Source organism: Pan paniscus, chromosome 6 (genome assembly GCF_029289425.2).
Source record: "Pan paniscus chromosome 6, NHGRI_mPanPan1-v2.0_pri, whole genome shotgun sequence".
NCBI lineage: Eukaryota > Metazoa > Chordata > Mammalia > Primates > Hominidae > Pan > Pan paniscus.
This window is the reverse complement of record NC_073255.2, coordinates 94,818,354-94,837,454: the sequence shown is the minus strand read 5'-3', so window position 1 is coordinate 94,837,454 and position 19,101 is coordinate 94,818,354. Positions and strand designations below refer to the sequence as shown.

Genomic DNA, 19,101 nt, shown 5'->3' with positions numbered 1-19,101 from the left:
GGAGGCTGAGGCAGGCAGATCACTTGAAGTCAGGAGTTCAAGATCAGCCTGGCCAACATGGTGAAACCCCATCTCTACTAAAAATACAAAAAAAAAAAAGGCCAGGTGTGGTGGCGGGCACCTATAATCCCAGCTACTTGGGAGGCTGAGGCAGGAGAATTGCCTGAACCCAGGCGGTGGAGGTTGCAGCGAGCCGAGATTGTACCATTGCACTCCAGCCTGGGTGACAGAGCCAGACTCCATCTTAAAAACAAAACGAAACGAAACAAATAACAAATAAGGGGCCGGGCGCGGTGGCTCACGCCTGTAATCCCAGCACTTTGGGAGGCCAAGGTGGGCAGATCACTTGAGGTCAGGAGTTTGAGACCAGCCTGGCCAACATGGTAAAACCCCATCTCTACTGAAAATACTAAAAATTAGCTGGGCGTCGTGGCGCACACCTCTAAGCCCAGTTACTCGGGAGGCTGAGGCAGGAGAATTGCTTGAACTCAGGAGACAGAGGTTGCAGTGAGCCGAGATCGCGCCACTAAACTCCAGCCTAGGCAAGAGAGACAGACTCTGTCTCAAACAAAAACAAAAGCAAGGAACAAGGTTCTGTTCAGACCCACTTAACTGCAGGGACGGGAGAAAGGTCAAGGCTGAACCATTTGCCTGGAATGGAGGCATCGCCCAATTGCAGTCAGAACATGAAATCTCACTCTTTTTTTGCCTCTGAAGCTGGCCCTGCAAAACCAGGTGCAACTGCAGTTTTGCTTAATTAAATCTCACTTTAGAAGCACATGGGGAGGCCAGGCACAGTGGCTCACTCCTATAATCCGAGTACTTTGGGAGAACCAGGTGGGTGGATCTTCTGAGCTCAGGAGTTCAAGACCAGCCTGGGCAACATGGTGAAACCCCTTCTCTACAAAAAATTAGCCAGGCATGGTGGTGCACACCTGTGGTCCCAGCTACTTGGGAGGCTGAGATGGGAGGGTTGCTTAAGCCTGGGAGGAGGAGGTGGCGACAGACTGAGATCCTGTCTCAACTTTCTGAGGAAAAAGACTTTGAGCTAAGTGTTCCTTTTTTTTTTTTTTCTCAAGATTTAGGGTCTTGCTGTGTTGCCCAGGCTGGAGTGCAGTGGTGCCATCATAGCTCACTGCAGCATTGAACTCCTGGGCAGAAGTGATCCTCCCACCTCAGCCTCCAGAGTAGCTAGGACTACAGGCACATGCCACCATGCCCAACTAATTTTTTATTTTTTGTAGAGATGGGGTCTCACTATGTTGCCCAGGCTGGTCTCAAACTCCTGGGCTCAAGCAATCCTCCTGCCTTGACCTCCTCCCAAAGTGCTGGGCCTATAGGAGTTACAGGAATGAGCCACTGTGCCCAACTGTCCTTTCTTCCTTCCTTTCCTTCCTTCCTTTCTCTTTCTTTTTTTTTTTTTTTAACATTTCTTATTTTAATTTAGTTAGCAGATCATGAAATACATAGGGGCATACCTAAACTAGCAAACAGAAAAAATAACCACATTAGACTTCAGTCTGTCAAATACCAAACTGGCAGAGTTCTTAGGGTTATTTTTTTGTTTGTTTGTTTTATTGAGACTGAGTTTCGCTCTATCGCCCAGGCCGGAGTGCAGTGGCGCAATCTCGGCTCACCGTAACCTCCGCCTCCCAGGTTCAAGCAATTCTCCTGCCTCAGCCTCCCAAGTAGCTGGGATTACAGGCACCCACCATCATGCCTGGTTAATTTTTGTATTTTCAGTAGAGACAGGGTTTCACCATGTTGGCCAGGCTGGTCTTGAACTCCTGACCTCAAGTGATCCACCTGCCTCGGCCTCCCAAAGTGCTGGGATTACAGGCGTGAGCCACTGCGCCGGGCCAGCTCTTAGGGTTTTATGCAGGCCTCTCCTATCTGAGGGGACCAGCATTTTGGGCAACTCTAGAGACACCCCCAGCCCTAAGTGACTGCATCAGACACGGGGCTGCCGAGGGCACCTGGCACTGGGGGGTGTCTCCATCCCATACTCTGGGTTCTCCCACTGGAGGGAGGATTGAATCCAGTTGAATTGGGAGAGGGGCTTACGATTCTGTATCACATGTGGACATTTCACAATCTGAAATCTCCAAATTAATACGCGACCAAGTCATCCCCCACTTCCACCAGACACACGTCGGCCTGGCAGACAGCTCTTTTCCAACCCAAGACGAGCAACAGCCTCTGAGTCACAACTGCGCGGAGAAGCCTAACAGCCACCTCTGCAGAGCTCTCCCCCCACGTCCAGCCCGAGCGCCATCTGGAAAGAGACTCTTCTCAGTAGCCCCATCATTCCAGAGACCCGCAAGCCACTGTCCCACTCGCAAGCATTAACTGGTGCCTTTCACTTGTCTTTCTGTTACATCAGGAGTCAGGGGCACAGTGAGACCCCCACACAGAAGGTTGAGGCCACGCCACTGACCAGCTGCAGGCCACACGGCAGAGGAGACTGGCCGTAGTCCTGGTCGCCCGAGTGCCATCGATTGGGGCTGCCACCACCAGCCCAGTGCTGCACCAGCACTGGCCACCATTCCTGGTTCCCCACAGCAAGCCTATATGACAGGCGATGGTGTCTCCATTTTACAGACAAGGAAGCGGACGCCAGGGAGGGCAAGGGCTTGGTTCAAGGATAGGCAAACAGTGCTGGTGACAACAGCAAGTAGGAACGCAGGCCCTGGTGAAGCCCTTCCTGTGAACCAGATGCAGATTGACAGAGCAGTGCCCGAGATCCCCATGTATCCTAGAACCACACGGTTTTCTGTGTGCCCAGAAGCCACACGCCCGAGGACCTGCGGACAGGTGCAAAGAGGACGACCTCGGGAACGGCGATTCTTGAGGTGCCCTTTGGACCCCGAATGACAGTGTTTGCTGCTCGTCCTCAGGCCAGAGCACTTTAAATAAAAACAACCCTCACATTCTTGTGTTTGTATAAAAGATATTTACTTCAATTATCACACCTAGGGTGCTAGTGAATAATAATACATGGTGTGAGTCTCATACAGTGATATTGCTTCTCCGTATTATATAGGAACCGTTGTACAGTGCTGAGAACAAACATCATATGGCTAACCAAAGACAGAGGGACAACACCAAGGGGCCGACGGGTGCCTCCCCCACCCCTACGCCAGCCAGGTCAACTGTGACTCTTAATGTAGAAAAACAAATAGCAAGAAAATGTTACCAGAGAGATGTCACACAGCAACACACCAGAGGCATCTCAAAGCGATTTGTACAAAAAAAAAAAAAAGATGCCTTTTTTTTTTTTCCTTTTTTCTTTTTTGGTCAATTGGGTCTCTGTGAGGATTGCAGAAAAAAATCTGTGATTGTGAGGATGAACAAGCTCTAGAAAGATCTAAGACTTGGTGCGTTACAGAAAATATAAAATACTGCTAAAATGTAAGACGTGACAAAATGCTGGAGTGGGGGGTGGGGTGGGGGGAGCTGAGCTTATAAAGAGTTTTCCGGAAGATTCCGCCACCCTGTGAGTGTGTCTTGTGCTGTTAGTAGTCTGGACAGGAGCGTGGTGCTACCCGCTCTCAAGGCAAGCAGCAAAGAGTTATTGCACAAACGCAAAGAACTAGGTCTCTTATTCAATGCAAAGGGATGTGGGGAAAACCACCTTCTTTTTACCCCCACTTTTATTTTATAACAAGCTATTCTCCAATGTTTTAAGAATTTTGGGTGAATTCTCACATCTCCAGAATACACAGGATTTTTTTTTTCCAAGAGGTCTCAGATGGGGGTACGTGAGATGCCCGTTTTCTCAAGGGAAGAGGCAGAAGATGGTTTGAGAGAGAGAAATGCATAGACTAATTAGAGAAAAATGAAAAAAAAAAAAAGGCTTCTGGGGAGATGGGGACCATTGTTTTGGTGGAGGGTTTCTTTCAAAGAGAGAACAAAATCAGGGCCCCCGGCAATCTTGGAGAAGGGGAGGTGACGATATGGAAAGAGATGCTCTTCCCAGCCTACCTTGGGGTGAGCAGGGCCCTTGCCTTGGCCTGGGGTAAGTTTCCTTCTGCTGGGCCCATGGGATCGAGGCAGGGCGCCTCACCTTCACACCCGATTGGCAACAACTGGGTGTCCTGCTGGCTGAGCTTGGGGCCACAGCAAGCAATCTCCACACCCAACCTTCCTCCACATTGAACCACCTATAGGGGAAAGGGGCCCTCTGCCTATGATCTCCTAGGTGAGCCCTCAAGCCACAGCCTGGTACTACAAAACACTGTTGCTTTGAAAGATGGTTTTGACCAACTTTGTACGCAAGAAAAACAACAACAACAAAAAACCAACCAAAACATATCAACCCGTGCGGGCCTTGCAAGAAATCACTCTCTCGCTTGGAGGTAAAGTCTTGGCCAGGCCACCGCGCCCTCTCTGACCATGGCTCGCCGAAACTTCATGAACCCAGAAGTCTTACCAGAGGCTCTAGGAGGCTTTGGGGAACTGAACTTGGCTTTGCTAAGATTCCTCTGAAGCTCCTTAAGCGAGCATTCTTCAACTCAGCAACTCCCTCACACATTGGTAAATTTTTTTGTTCATAAACACTCTCATTTAAAAAGTTAGACACATAGAGACCACCAGTTTTTGAGTGGCTACTCTGGAGACAGGTGTTTGATTTTGCTGGGGAAACCCCCTCTGCCCCCCAGTCAATCCCCCAGACACCTTGGTTCTCTGGGGGAGTAGGGGAGGAGAGGAAGGCAGAGGATAGTAACCACTAAAGTGACAGCAAAAAGCATTTATGACAACAAAACACAAAATAACAATACACTCCTGATAAGTACTTAAATGATTAACCTAATAATAAATAGAAAAGGATAGAAATATATATTTTTTTTTCTCAAGGAAACATCCTTTTATAATCACCCTCACGCACGCCGGCAGGTCAGTAGCAGTCAGTCCATTTCAACAAGACAAGATTAAGTGCTGGAAGGGATGGCTGTGGCCTCAGACACTGGGGAAGGGTCTCAGCTTCTGAATCACGGACACTCCCTATCCTGCCTCGTCAGGCCAGCGGCTCCAGCCAGAGCCCGCGGGCCCTGCACGCCCAGCACAGTGGTCACCAAGAGGCAGGCTGGGAGACTGGAGGGAGTTGGGGAGGCCTGTTTTCCCTTCGGTTCATGAACAAATGGAACTACAGTGAACAAACTCATTCATAACCTGAATCGTCCTGGTCTAAAGCCTACTTTGAGTTCATTTGGTGTGCAATACGTTATTTTTTTAAAATGAAGAAAAATGATTTCAATTGCACAGAGCTTTTACACATAGTCATCTATTTAAGTGCTTTCTGTTTAAAGCAAACTACAAAAAAAAATAATAATAATAAAAAAGAAGGAGGAAAAGGGGGGAAAAAAGAATTATAAAACAAAAGCAGCTCCGTGCCACTTCAATGTGTCTTGCTGAATGGTCTCTTGTTTCACCAGCAGAAGTCCCAATGCTTCCGTACACACTGTGCTTCTGATTAATTTCCATAGGGATGTAGCCGTGACATTGGGATATAAGGCACCTTTTCTTTCTGATTACAGAAAGCTTGATACATAGCATATAGCATATTTTGTGGTAGAAATTAAAGCGTAAACACTACAGAAATTACAGTAACGCAGACTAATGCTTTCTTAACATTATCGGGTAAACTAAAAGGATTCATGAAAAGCAACTCAAAGGCATCTTAAGAGTTTAAAAACGGGGGCATGGGGGAAGTGCACATTTATGCATAGCCAAATGTCTTTCTCTCGCCAGCCTTTTTTTTTTTTTTTTGTCTTTTTTTTTTCGGGATTTTTCGCCTACAATGCCCAACTTTTAAAGTTGGCATTTTGGAGGAGACTAGGCACTTTGGAAATGTCTTGTTAAAGCTAAATGTCACTTCATCCAAAAATGAAAACTCGAGATGATGCCACGGATGGCATGGACACGGTTACCTTTGCAGGGAAGGTGGTGGTGGGAGAGGCCTGGGCAGGAGGAGGCAGTTTTTGGAAGTCGGGCAGACAGGCGGAAATTGCATTTCCTTCCATTCCCCTGACCAGGGTGGTGAGGAGCACAGGCCACCGGGGCCTCTGGGATTGGGAAGACTGGGCTGGGGGGCCGGGAGTAGGGCTGGGGCTTGTTTTACGCTCTGCCCCCCACACCCCCTCCTCTTTCATCCTGATTAAGCCCAAGGGTTGTGGACTTAACTTTCAGCCCATCTCTAAGGGTTTCACAGACAGGATCTTTCTAAACTTTATTGGGTACCTGCTTCCCCTTTTCCCTGGTAGTTTTCAGCTACATAGAATGTCAACAGAGTTCATTGATCACCCCTGCATCAAAGGACATGCATGCAGGAGGAACAAAGTCATCCAGTCCAACCTTAGTTGGGAAGGCACCTGCCCGTGAGAGAGCTCACCTGGGGACTCCTGTTCCCCTCTCTTTTTAGGGCCTGGCTGTGGCATAATCTTAAAGTAGTCAGCCGAGGCCCACAGCGATCTCTTTGCAGCCTGTGTAAACTGGTCATGAGCTGCATGCCTGATGCTGGCCCTGGCCAAGGAGGGAGATGGGGTATGAGAGCTGGCCACCTGGGCTTGGGCGGTGGCCAGAAAGGAATATTTAACGCAGAGCTCTGCTGCACTCTGGGCCCGGACCGCCAACCAGCAGACCTGAACGTCCACATCAGACAGGATGGTTTTTCAATGGGAAGAAAACAAAGATGGCGACAGGAAGGAAACTGAGCAGGGAGGTATTTGTACTTTGGAGGTACAAGGGATCTACCCCAGGGAGGCTGTCGACTGGTATCTTTTGCCTCAATTACCTGCACAAAGTAGCAGGTTTTGATGGTGGGCCCCTGTGAGCCACGATCCTGGCATTTCTCAGAGAGTTCTCCCACGCATGCATCCCTGGGCTGTCACCCCGATCCTGTCCCAGGAGATGCTTAGAAGCTGCCTCATGCCAAGATGCCTCCTAAGATCGTCTAGAAGAATCCAGTTGAGCTAAGCTCCATGGCTCTGATAACCCTTTCTAAAGAGAGATCTGGTGAGCAGAAACCACAGATGTCTTCACTGATACAGAAGTTCAAGAGGAGGTTACCAGGGAGCTCGGGGGTTGGGGAGGAGGACAGAAGACTCCTCTGGGGTGGAAGTGAGTTGGGCACAGGTCTAGGACAGAACTCACACACCTGCCATCTCGGCTATCACAAGGGAGCTTGGGCCGGAACTCCGGGTCAAGAGGCTAAATGCAAACACTGATTTTACGCCGAGCCTCTGCTTAGCCAGCTAAGTTAATGGCAAAAGCCTTAAGTTATGAACAATGCCTCCAATCAACAAAAAGAAGCCATTTAAAATGGCATAATGGAGCTTGTAATTAAGTGTTAGTGTTTTATATGGAACCGTTTCCCCCAGGGGAGAGGTACAAATCAGCTTTTTAAACTCATAGAGTGTGAAGAGGAAGGGGGTCGGCTGCCTGTGGGGGCCACTGCTTGGAATGCCAGCCTGCTGAAGGGGAGCCATGCCGAGGGGACACTGTTCAAGGCACTTGAATACTGCTTAGCAAGATGAGAGATTAACCCTTAGACTCCAACTGAGGGGCCCAACCAGGAGGGGGTGCTCCCCTGGCCACAGATTGCTGTATTATTTTAGTGGCAGCTCTTAGAAGTATTACAGACAGTGCTAGCTTCACATCAAAGATCTAACGTTAGGATCTCTATTTTTTTTAAAAAAAATAAATAATAGAGGAAAAAAATACACAGAACTGCAAGCAAAATTTAACCAACTGATTGTATCTGGCACCAGATGTAAGTCTGGCAAAAAAGACAGAATGGGAACCAACAGTAACCTAGTTAAAAATCTAAGAAGTAAAAACAGAAAAGAGAAAACAACACATATGACTAAATTGCTTGGGAGGGTCAAAATGACTGCATTTTAGACTGTTACTGTTTGGCCACTAGAATGGACAAATCTGTATTTGTGAATTTCCTCAGATTTAACCTTTGTAAATAACAGTCATGCCTTTAAAACTAAACCCTAGCCTACTATTTCCTGTTAACTTCTTTTCATTCTTATGAAAATTAGATGATATTTAAAGATTCATCACACATGATGACAAAAGTCCCTTGAGGGTTTTGTGGAGAGGACACCACAGTCGTCAGGGCTCTGCCACTCACTGTCCTAAGGGTCACCGATGGGAACTCACTCTTCTCAATGCACCTGAATCGAGCTAGATGTTGACCTGTGTCCCCTTAAGCTCCTCTAATTTTGAATTCTCTTCTCCCTGAACTGGATTTCAAGTTCAGAAATGATACCCCCAACAAAAGACAAACGAACAGCCTGCCTCCCAGCCTCCTAGAGCCTTCTGAAAACTTCTTATTCATGAAAAGGCATTGTCTTTAGTGTAGTGACTCTCGAAATTTGTGAAAACGTGAACTAAGTGCTGCAGCTGCAGGTTAAAAGACTGTAAATGAAAGAATCTCTAAAACATCATGCAAGAAACGTGGTTTCACATCTTATAGTCGAAGTCCTACAAGTTAATTAACAAGCACACGGAGGTGGAACAGCCAGAGCATACCTTTAAAATTATAACTCCCTCCCACCCCCCAAATAAAAAAAAAAGTAATATTAATTAAACTTAAGAAATAATGAATGCACCATTAAAATGTCATCCAAAGATGTTGACCTAAGACAAAGGTTTCAATGATACACAATACGGTCAAAAAGTTTTCAATCAGTAATATACAGTATGACAACTACATCTTGTAAATTATACCCAATACTGCTGGCAGTCTATCCCTCTAAAGAATATTTGCCCCTTTCATCCCTTCCTAACAATCAGATAATAAAATACAGCACCTATAAATAAGCAAAAAAATATATATATATATACCGAAATCATCTATTGTTAGTTTAAGGATATGGCAATAAAGAAGTCTAAATTAGCAAACTTGTAGAAGCCGTAACTGATAAAACAGCTTATTGAAAAAGGTGGCAGTAATGCACTCTACGTGTGCACAGGTACTTAAGAAAATACACAGACGTATAAAATTGCACACACGCACGCACACTCTCACCCGCCTCTATTCTCACGCATATACACCTAGACAAGGGAGGAATCAGAGACAAGTTAGACTTTCAGTTTGTACTTAGACTGCCCTAAAACTGTGCATAAAAAGAACTAAGAGGCGAAATGAAAGAAGGGCAAATGGTAGGTTTGGAAGTTGAAGAGCATCCACGTTTTGGTGTGAGTTTGGGCCATTTCTACAGGGATGGGAGTGGGGAGCCCAGAATGCCACGTTCTCTCTCCTGCAGAGAAAGGAAGTTTCCCACGAGTTCAACAGGGTCATCAGTGCTTGCGGTGGGAAGAAAAAGGGAAAGAAGAGAGAGAGTGCGCATGTAAGCCCTGCCCAGGCCTGGGGAGTGTCTTCCCCTGGGAGGGCTCAGTTCGTCAGGTGTCCAGGAGAGTGGTATGAGGTGAGGTGCCTTCTGTGCCAGAGAGAGATCCGTAGACTGCTATCTACTTGGGGATGGGCCCGTCTGGCCCTGGAACTGCCTGCTGTGCTCGCCCGGACTACTCTCTCCTTTCTTTCAATGCTTGCACACGTGCAGACGCACAGACAGATTGAGACACCATAAATTAAACAAAATTAACAGGTACATGCTACAGTTCTAACTTGTCTCCTAAACCTCCAAGATATGAGGTCTGATCAGCGTGCTCTGCGGTTAGAGGTTAAAAAGCAGATTATAAAATACCTAGATTCGGATCTTTTCTTTTTTTTTTGTCCTGATTTGGCCTAGAATGGAGTGTATTAAACAAACCCTGGTCTGCAAAACCCAGGGTCAGTTAAAGCTATACATCAACGTGCACTACATGTCAGGATTCTATTCACGTACAAGAAAACACCATGTCAGCTACCACAAAATCAGAGTTTCCTGATGTGACGTTTTCTTTTTGTTAAAAAATATGTGGAGTAAATGTGTTTTATTTTAATTCAAAGCTCAGAGGTTTTGGGTCTGAGAGACCTGTTTTTGTTTTGATTTTTTGTGCACCTGCTTGGGAGCAGCGGCTTTCTCAATTGTCACCTCATTTACTCCTCCTGCATCCCTCCACAGTGGACCTCGATGAGGTTCACAGTGGGAAGATTTCCTGTTGGAGGGTCAGGAGGTCACACAGGTGGCACCGGGGCGGGGCCAGGTTTGCCAGGGTTGGCCTCCCAAGTACTCCCTGATGGCAGGTCTTTCCACTGGGGCGAGAACCTTCTCACAGATTCTGTCCAGAGCGGAGTTTCTAGAATTATCCATCTTCATGGCTCAGTCTTGGGGCCCTGCACAGCAGTGACTGGCCCTGGGGAGCTGGCTCCCCTGAGGGCATTGTCGCAAGCATGACTGCAGAGTTGGGTCGGGACCCAGCTTCACCACTCACTCCCTTGCTGGGTGACCCTGGGCAGCTTCCTGAGCTTGTGAGCTGGTTCAGTTTCATCGACTGCAAAGAGGTCGTGAGAGCAGAAACACCTGCCCAAAGTACACAGGAGATATTGTGATGTGCTGGCTCACGCTTATAATCCCAGCACTTTGGGAGGCTGAGGTGGGCGGATCACCTGAGGTCACCTGGCCAACACGGCGAAACCCCATCTCAACTAAAAATACAAAAATTAGCCGGGCATGGTGGTGGGTGCTTGTAATCCCAGCTACTCGGGAGGCTGAGGCAGGATAATCGCTTGAATCTGGGAGTGGGAGGTTGCAGTGAGCTGAGATCCAGCCACTGTACTCCAGCCTGGGTAAAGGATTGAGACTCTGTCTCAAAAAACAAAGTACACAGGAGATATTGTGTGTGGGGGGCCGTCTAGCACAGATTCTAGTTTCTGTTATATTGTTTTCCTATTTTGTTATTTGTATGGTACATGCACATTTGATCAAATTCAAAAGATACTAAGAGTTTGCAATTATTACAATGAAAAGTAAGTCTCTAGCCGGGCGTGGTAGCTCATGCCCATAATCCCAGCACTTTGGGAAGCTGAGGCGGGTGGATCACCTGAGGTCAGGAGTTCGAGACCAGCCTGGCCAACATAGTGAAACCCTGTCTCTACTAAAAATACAAAAAATTAGCTGGACGTGGTAGTGGGCACCTGTGATCCCAGCTACTAGGGAGGCTGAGGCAGGAGAATCGCTTGAACCTGGGAGGTGGAGGTTGTAGCGAGCCAAGATCGCACCATTGTACTCCAGCCTGGGCGACAAGGGTGAAACTCTGTCTCAAAAAAAAAGAAAAGTAAGTCTTACAAGTCTCACCCAGCCACACAGATTCCCTCCTACAGGCATCTAGTGTTCTTAGTTCCTTGTGAGTTGTTCTGGCAGCAGTCTCTGCTTATAATGCATCAGCATATATATATACATATTTTTTCTTTTATACACAAATAGTAGCTTACAGTTTACACTTACAGTTTCACTTATTTTAACTTGGAGAGTCATACATATTTATACATAGGAAAACATCCGGCCAGGCACTCAGGCCTGTAATCCCAACACTTGGGAAGGCCAAGGCAAGAGGATTGCTTGAGCCCAGGAGTTTGGGGCTGCAGTGGGCTATGATTGCACCATTGCACTCCAGCCTGGGCAACTGAGGGAGAATGTGTCTTCTATTTTTATATTTATTTATTTATATATTTTTTGAGATGGAGTCTCACTCTGTCGTCCAGGCTGGAGTGCAGTGGTGCGATCTTAGCTCACTGCAACCTCTGCCTCCCCGGTTCAAGTGATTCTCCTGCCTCAGCCTCCTGAGTAGCTGGGATTAGAGGCACCCACCACCACACCTGGCTAGTTTTTGTATTTTTGGTAGAGACAGGGTTTCACCATATCAGCCAGGCTGGTCTCAAACTCCTGACCTCACATAATCCACCCACCTCAGCCTCCTAAAATGCTGGGATTACAGGTGTGAGCCACTGTGCCTGACTGAAAATGTGTCTTTTAAAAGAAAGAAAAAAAAAGAATTTTGAGAGACTTGAGGCGGGCAGATCACCTGAGGTCAGGAGTTTGAGAGCAACCTGGTCAACATGCTGAAGCCCCATCTCTACTAAGAATACAAAAATTAGCTGGCCGTGGTGGCACACGCCTGTAGTCCCAGCTACTCAGGAGGCTGAGGCAGGAGAATTGCTTGAATTTTGGGGGAGGCAGAGGTTGCAGTGAGCCAAGATCGCGCCACTGCAGTCCAGCCTGGGCAACAGAGCAAGACCCAGTCTCAAAAAAAAAAAAAAAAAAAAAAAAGAGCAAGCAAGCAAGCATGCCCATTCTCTCTGTCACTGGGCAGACATACCATCTCTCTTCAACAGGTCTGGGTTCCCTGTTAGTGGACAGGCCAATTGTTGCCAACATTTGCTTTTACCTGACAACTGCATGGCTCACACATTTTGCATGGGAGCAAATGCAGCTGAGAATAAATTCCTAGAAAAGGAATCTCCAGGCCAGAAGACAGGGGCATGCAGAAAGTCCATTGGATTTGCCACGTTTCCCGAGGTGGTGGCTGTTTCCGAGTACAGGGCCACCAACATTCAGGAGAATGTCAGCTCCCCCGGTCCTAGTAGCCTACTCGTTATCAGTCTTGTAATCCTTTTTCTTTTTTTGAGACGGAGTCTCGCTTTTGTTACCCAGGCTGGAGTACAATGGTGCCATCTCGACTCACTGCAACCTCTGCCTCCCAGGTTCAACCAATTCTCCCGTCTCAGCCTCCCAAGTAGCTGGGATTACAGGCACCTGCCATCATGCTCAGCAAATTTTTGTATTTTTTTAGAGATGGGATTTCACCATGTTGGTCAGGCTAGTCTTGAACTCCTGACTTCAGGTGATCCACCCACCTCGGCCTCCCAAAGTGCTGGGATTACAGGCTTGAGTCACCATGCCCGGCCTCTTTTTTTTCTCTTTTTTTTTTTTTTTAGAGAGAGACATGGTCTTGCTCTGTGGACCCTGCTGGAGTGCAGTGGTAGGATCATGGCTAACTGTAGCCTTGACCTTCTGGGTGCAAGTGATCCTTCCACCTCAGCCTCTGGAGTAGCTGGGACCATGGCATACACCACCATGCACCACTAACTTTGTATTTTTTTGTACAGATGGTGTCTCACTATGTTGCCTAGGCTAGTCTTGAACTCCTGGCCTCAAGCAATCCTCCTGCCTCAACCTCTCAAATACCTTTGACTGTAGGCACAAGCCAACACGTACAGCTAATGTAAAAAATTTTTTATGGAGATGAGGTCTTACTATGTTGCCCAGGCTGGTCTCGACCTCCTGGCCTCAGGCAATCCTCCTGCCTCAGCCTCTCAAGTAGCTTTGACTATAGGCACAAGCCAACATGTATGGCTACTTTTCAAATTTTTTTTGTAGAGATGAGGTCTTGCTATGTTGTTGCCCAGGCTGGTCTCGAACTCCTGGCCTCAAGAGATCCTCCCACCTCAGCCTTCCAAGAGAGGCCCTTGGGGCCTAAACCATGGCTGGTTTCCCTACAACAGTCCAGCCAGCACATCCCTCCCTCCCCCAGAGCCTTCAACCACCTCCGCCAAGAGTTCTAGATCCCACAGTGACCTGGTCACCAGCCCTTCTAGAGTATAGCTGCACAAAACAGATGTAAACAAATGAAATCCTCCCTTCTCCAGAGCAGTAGACCCTCAATAATGCCACCCACAAGCCCCTTAGCTTTGTTGTGCCACGCTTTCCCGGTTTCTGGTTCAAAGCAGCAAGAACCAGCTCCAACTAAACAAAAAAGCGTTTATTAGATGGATACCTAGTATGTCACAGACTCTCCCGAGAATCAGGCATGAAGGCCCCACATCACATTGTACAAGTGGCTTGGTGCAGACACCCCCATCGCTGGCCCTGGCCCCAGACCCCTCATCTCACACCAACATGGGACGCCCTGTGCTGCTGCTGCAACTGTTACACTCTGAATCCCTCTTCAAGACAAGGCTGGGAGAGCCAGCGGCAGATTGTTGGCATCTCTGCTGGGAGCCGGGAGAAGGAGGCCCCTGGACAGAGACAAAGGGGGTTCTTGTGCTTGGGAGCCCAAACAGTGGCTAGATTCACTGCAGTATCTTAAATTTCTCCATGTTAGTTTGAGACCAGCCGGGGCATCACAGCAAGAACCCGTCTCTACAAAAAAATTAAAAAATTCGCCGGGCATCGTGGTGCTCACCTGCAGTCCCAGCTACTCGGGAGGCTGAGGCAGGAGGACTGCTTGAGCCCAGGAGGTTGAGGCTGCAGGGAGCTATGATCATGCCACTCCACTCCAGCCTCAGCGACAAAGTGAGACCTTGTCTCTTAAAAAACATAAATACATAGGCCCAGCTTGGAGGCTCATGCCTGTAATCCCAGCACTTTGGGAAGCTGAGGTGGGCAGATCACCTGAGCCCGGGAGTTCGAGACTAGCCTGGGAAGCACTGTGAAATCCCGTCTCCACAAAAAAATACAAAAAAAAAAAAAAAAAAAAGGGAGCCATGAGTGGTGACATGAGCCTGTAGTCCCAGCTAGTTCGGAGGATCACCTGAGCCCAGGAGATGGAGGTTGCGGGGAGCTGTGATTGCACCACTGCACTCCAGCCTGGGTGATAGAGCGAGATCCTGTCTCAAAAAAAAAAAAGAACAAACAAAAATAAACAATGCCAGGCACAGCAGCTCACGCCTATAATCCCAGAACTTTGGGAGGCCGAGGCGGCTGGATCACTTGAGGTCAGGAGTTCAAGACCAGCCTGGCCAACATGGTGAAACCCTGTCTCTACCAAAAATACAAAAAAATTAACTGGGCATGATTAACTACTCAGGAGGCTGAGGCACGAGAATTGCTTGAACCCAGGACACAGAGGTTGCAGTGAGTTGAGATTGCGCTACTGTGCTCCAGCCTGGGTGATAGAGGGAGACCCTGTCTCAAAAATAAATAAATAAAAATTTAAAAATAAATTAATTCAAAAATGGAATTTCTCCATGTCACACCCCAGATGACAGCCTTTAGCACCCACTAGATGTCTCCTGGACTCCTGGCACCCACAGTTTTCTCATTTGATTCTCATGACACCCTGTTGGGTAGATAATCACCTCTATTTGCCTGAGATTCCCGTGACATGCCAAGAATCCTACAGCACACTCCATTTCAGAAGGAAACTGGGGCCCGGGCACAGTGGCTCACTCCTGTAATCCCAGCACTTTGGGAGGCCGAGGCAGATGGATCGCTTGGTGGTGGTCAGGAGATCGAGACCAGCCTAGCCAACATGGTGAAATCCCCATCTCTACTAAAAAAAAATACAAAAATTAGTTGGGTGAGGTGGTGGCGCATGCCTGTAACCCCAGCTACTCAGGAGGCTGAGGCAGGAGAATCGCTTGAACACAGGAGGTGGAGGTTGCCGTGAGCTGAGATTGGGCCACTGCACTCCAGCCTGGGCGACAGAGTGAAACTCTGTCTTAAAAGTCAAAAAAAAAAAAAAAAAAAAAAAAAAAAAGGCAGCTCCCTGCCTGGGGGTTGCTGGACTGTTCTCAACACCTGCCATTCTGCTGTAGCTCCAGCCCCTAAGGGCACATGAAACCCTCCCCTTCTCATCCCCATCATCCCTCCCCATGGGAGCACAGCCTGTGAGCTCGGGGACTCCTAGGGCAGAACATCCTTAACCCAGGATTCAGCTAGGGAAGCCAGCCAAGTTTTTAGCACATTCCCAGAAACTGCTCTCTGGGGAGGGGGTGAGTCAGAGGGTGGGGCCGGGAGGGGAGCCTAGTCCTGGCTCCACCATTTAGTCCAGACACACCAATCTCTGGCGGGCATAAAAACAGCCAGGCACGGTGGCTCACACCTGTATTCCCAGCACTTTGGGAGGCCAAGGCGGGCAGATCACCTGAGGTCAGGAATTCAAGACCAGCCTGGACAACATGGTGAAACCCTGTCTCTACTAAAAATACAGAAATTACCCAGGTGTGGTGGTGCATGCCTGTAGTCCCAGCTACTTGGGAGGCTGAGGCAGGAGAATTGCTTGAACCTGGGAGGCGAAGGTAGTGGTGAGCCAAGATTGTGCCACTGCACTCCAGACTGGGCAATGTCCAGAAAAAAAAAAAATTAATATTTTTTTTAAGTAGAGCTGGGTTCTTGCCATGTTGCCTAGGATGGTCTCGAACTCATGGGATCAGGCAATCCTCCTGCCTCAGCCTCCCAAAGCACTGGGATTACAGTCACCATACCCTAGCCTCTGGCTATGTATTTTTAGAGACCCACAAAAATGTTTTTATTTATTTTATTTTGTTTATTTATTTTTTTGAGATGGAGTCTCGCTCTGTTGCCAGGCTGGAGTGCGGTGGCCCGATCTCGGCTCACTGCAACCTCCACCTCCCGGTTTCAAGCAATTCTTCTGTCTCAGCCTCCCAAGTAGCTGGGATTGCAGACACGCGCCACCACGCCCAGCTAATTTTTGTATTTTTGGTAGATATAGGGTTTCACCATGTTGGCCAGGCTGGTCTTGAACTCCTGACCTCAGGTAATCTGCCCACCTTGGCCTCCCAAAGTGCTGGGAATACAGGCATGAGCCATCGTGCCTGGGTGTTTTTATGTTTTTTAGAATCAGAAGAAAAAAAATACATATATATACATATATATATATTTTTCGAAACAGGGTCTTACTCTGTTGCCCAGGCCAGTCTAATTTCAAATTCATGACAGTGCACCCCAAGTGGGGTTGATTGGTTAGTTTGTGTGTGTATGTATGTATGTATGTATGTATGTATGTATGTATGCATTTGAAACAGGGTCTTGCTCTGTTGGCTGAAGTGTGGTGGTGCAATCATAGCTCACTGCAGCCTCAATCTCCTGGCTTCAAGCAATCCTACCACCTCAGCCTCCCATGTAGCTGGGACTACAGATGCATACCACCACGACTGGCTAATTTTTTTTATTTTTAGTAGAAATGGGGGGGGGTCTCATTATGTTGCCCAGGCTGGTCTAGAACTCCTGGCCTCAAGTTATCCTCCTGCCTTGGCCTCCCAAAGGGCTGGGACCACAGATGTGAGCCACCATGCCTAGTCAAACAGGAGTATAATAGTAATGAATATGTAATAATGAATCTGGCCTGACTGGTATCAGTCAGTCTTTATGCCAAAGCAGTTGTAAAATACACATTTGAATATCTATTTTTTTTTTTTTTTTGAGGTGGAGTCTCGCTCTATCACCCACGCTGGAGTGCAGTAGCACAATCTCAGCTCACTGCAACCTCTGCCTCCCTGACTCAAGGCATTCTCTTGCCTCAGCCTCCTGAGTAGCCAGAGCTTCAGGGACCTGCCACCACGCCTGGGTAATTTCTATATTTTTAGTAGAGATGGAGTTTCACCAGGTTGGCCAGGCTGGCCTCAAACTCCTGACCTCAGGTGAGCTGCCCACTTCAGTCTCCCAGAGTGTTAGGATTACGGGCGTGAGCCACCGTGCCTAGCCGTATTTGAATATCTTAACCCATATAAGTCAAACATGCTTAGGGCTCACAAAAGTTACAGTGCATCCTGGCACAGGAGAGGAGGCAGCTCTTGAGTTTCAGTGCATGCTTTTGATATTCACTATAGGTCAATGTCGTTGAAAGAAAAAGTGTTTGAGGCTGGGCACAGCGGCTCATGCCTATAATCCCAGCACTTTGGGAGGCTTGAGATGGGAGGATCACTTGAGGTCAGGAGTTCAAGCCCAGCCAGGGCAACATAATGAGACCCCCCCTTTGCTACAAAAAATAAAAATATTAGCCAGGCATGGTAGTGTGTGTCAGTAGTTCGAGCTACTCAGAAAGCCGAGGCAGGAAGATTGCTTGAGCCTAGGAGGGGAGGCTGCAGTGAGGTATGATCGCACCACTGCACTCCAGCGTGGGCGACAGAGCCAAACTCTGTCTCCAAAAACAAAAACAAAAACAAGGCCACGCGTGGTGGCTCAGACCTGTAATCCCAGCACTTTGGGAGGCCGAGGTGGGTGGATCACCTGCAGTCAGGAGTTCGAGACCAGCCTGGCCAACATGGCGAAACCCCATATCTACTAAAAATACAAAAATTAGCCGGGCGTGGTGGCAGGCGCCTGTAATCCCAGCTACTCTGGAGGCCGAGGCAAGAGAATTGCTTGACAACCCGGGAGGCAAGAGAACCCGGGAGGCAGAGGTTGCAGTGAGCCAAGTTCGCACCATTGCACTCTAGCCTGGGTGACAAGAGTAAAACTCAGTCTCAACAAACAAACAAACAAACAAACAAAAAAAGCAAGGAAGGAAATTCTTACACATGCTAAAACATGGATGAAACTTGAAGACATAATGCTAAGTGAAATGAGCCAGTTACAAAGAAAGACAAATAGTGGTTGCTTCCACCTATGGGAGGTATCTGGAATAGTACAATTCACAGAAGCAGAAAGGAGAGTAGAAGTTTTCAGGGGCTGGAGCGGGGCAGGGAAAGGGAGTTGTTTGTTGAGTGTAGGGTTTCAGTATTGCAAGGTGAAAAAGTTCCAGAGATCTATTGCACAACGATGTGCATATAGTTAATACTACTGTGCTGTCCACTTAAAAATAGTGAAGATGGGCCAGGGGCGGTGGCTCAACCCTGGAATCCCAGCACTTTGGGAGGCCGAGGTGCGTGGATCGCCTGAGGTCAGGGGTTTGAGACCAGCCTGGCCAACATGGTGAAACTCTGTCTCTACTAAAAATATAAAAATTAGCTGGGTGTGGGGGTGCACGCCTGTAGTCCTAGCTATTCAGGAGGCTGAGGCGGGGAGAATCGCTTGAACCTGGGAGGTGGAGGTTGCGGTGAGCTGAGATGGCAACACTGTACTCCAGCCTGAGCGACAGAGAGAGACCTCGTCAAAAAAAAAAACAGCTTAAGATGGGCTGGGTGCGGTGACTCATGCCTGTAATCCCAGCACTTTGGGAGGCTGAGGCGGGCGGATCACCTGAGGTCGGGAGTTCAAGACCAGCCTGGCCAACATGGTGAAACCCTGTCTCTACCAAAATACAAAAATCAGCCGGGCATGGTGGCGGGTGCCTGTAATCCCAGCTATTCAGGAGGGTGAGGCACGAGAATCGCTTGAACCCAGGAGGTGGAGGTTGCAATGAGTCAAGATCGCGCCACTGCACTTCAGCCTGGGTGACAGAGCCAGACTCTGTCTCAAAAAC

The 19,101-nt window shown here is 48.1% G+C and overlaps 1 protein-coding gene across 3 annotated transcripts in view; it reads right to left on the bottom strand.

The window, feature by feature from the left end:
- The window catches only part of LOC117981019 (protein CASP-like), a 62,658-nt gene that overhangs the window by 23,290 nt on the left and 20,267 nt on the right, over nt 1-19,101 (bottom strand). Inside the window, exon 1 of one of the 3 annotated variants that reach the window (XM_055114595.2) lies at nt 15,035-16,431. The exons of the other annotated variants lie outside the window; for them this stretch is intronic. Within the exon in view, the coding sequence (XP_054970570.1) occupies nt 15,035-15,062 (28 nt within the window). The 5' untranslated portion in view covers nt 15,063-16,431. Of the gene's footprint in view, nt 1-15,034; nt 16,432-19,101 lie in introns of those variants that run through there. 3 annotated transcript variants of the gene reach the window in all.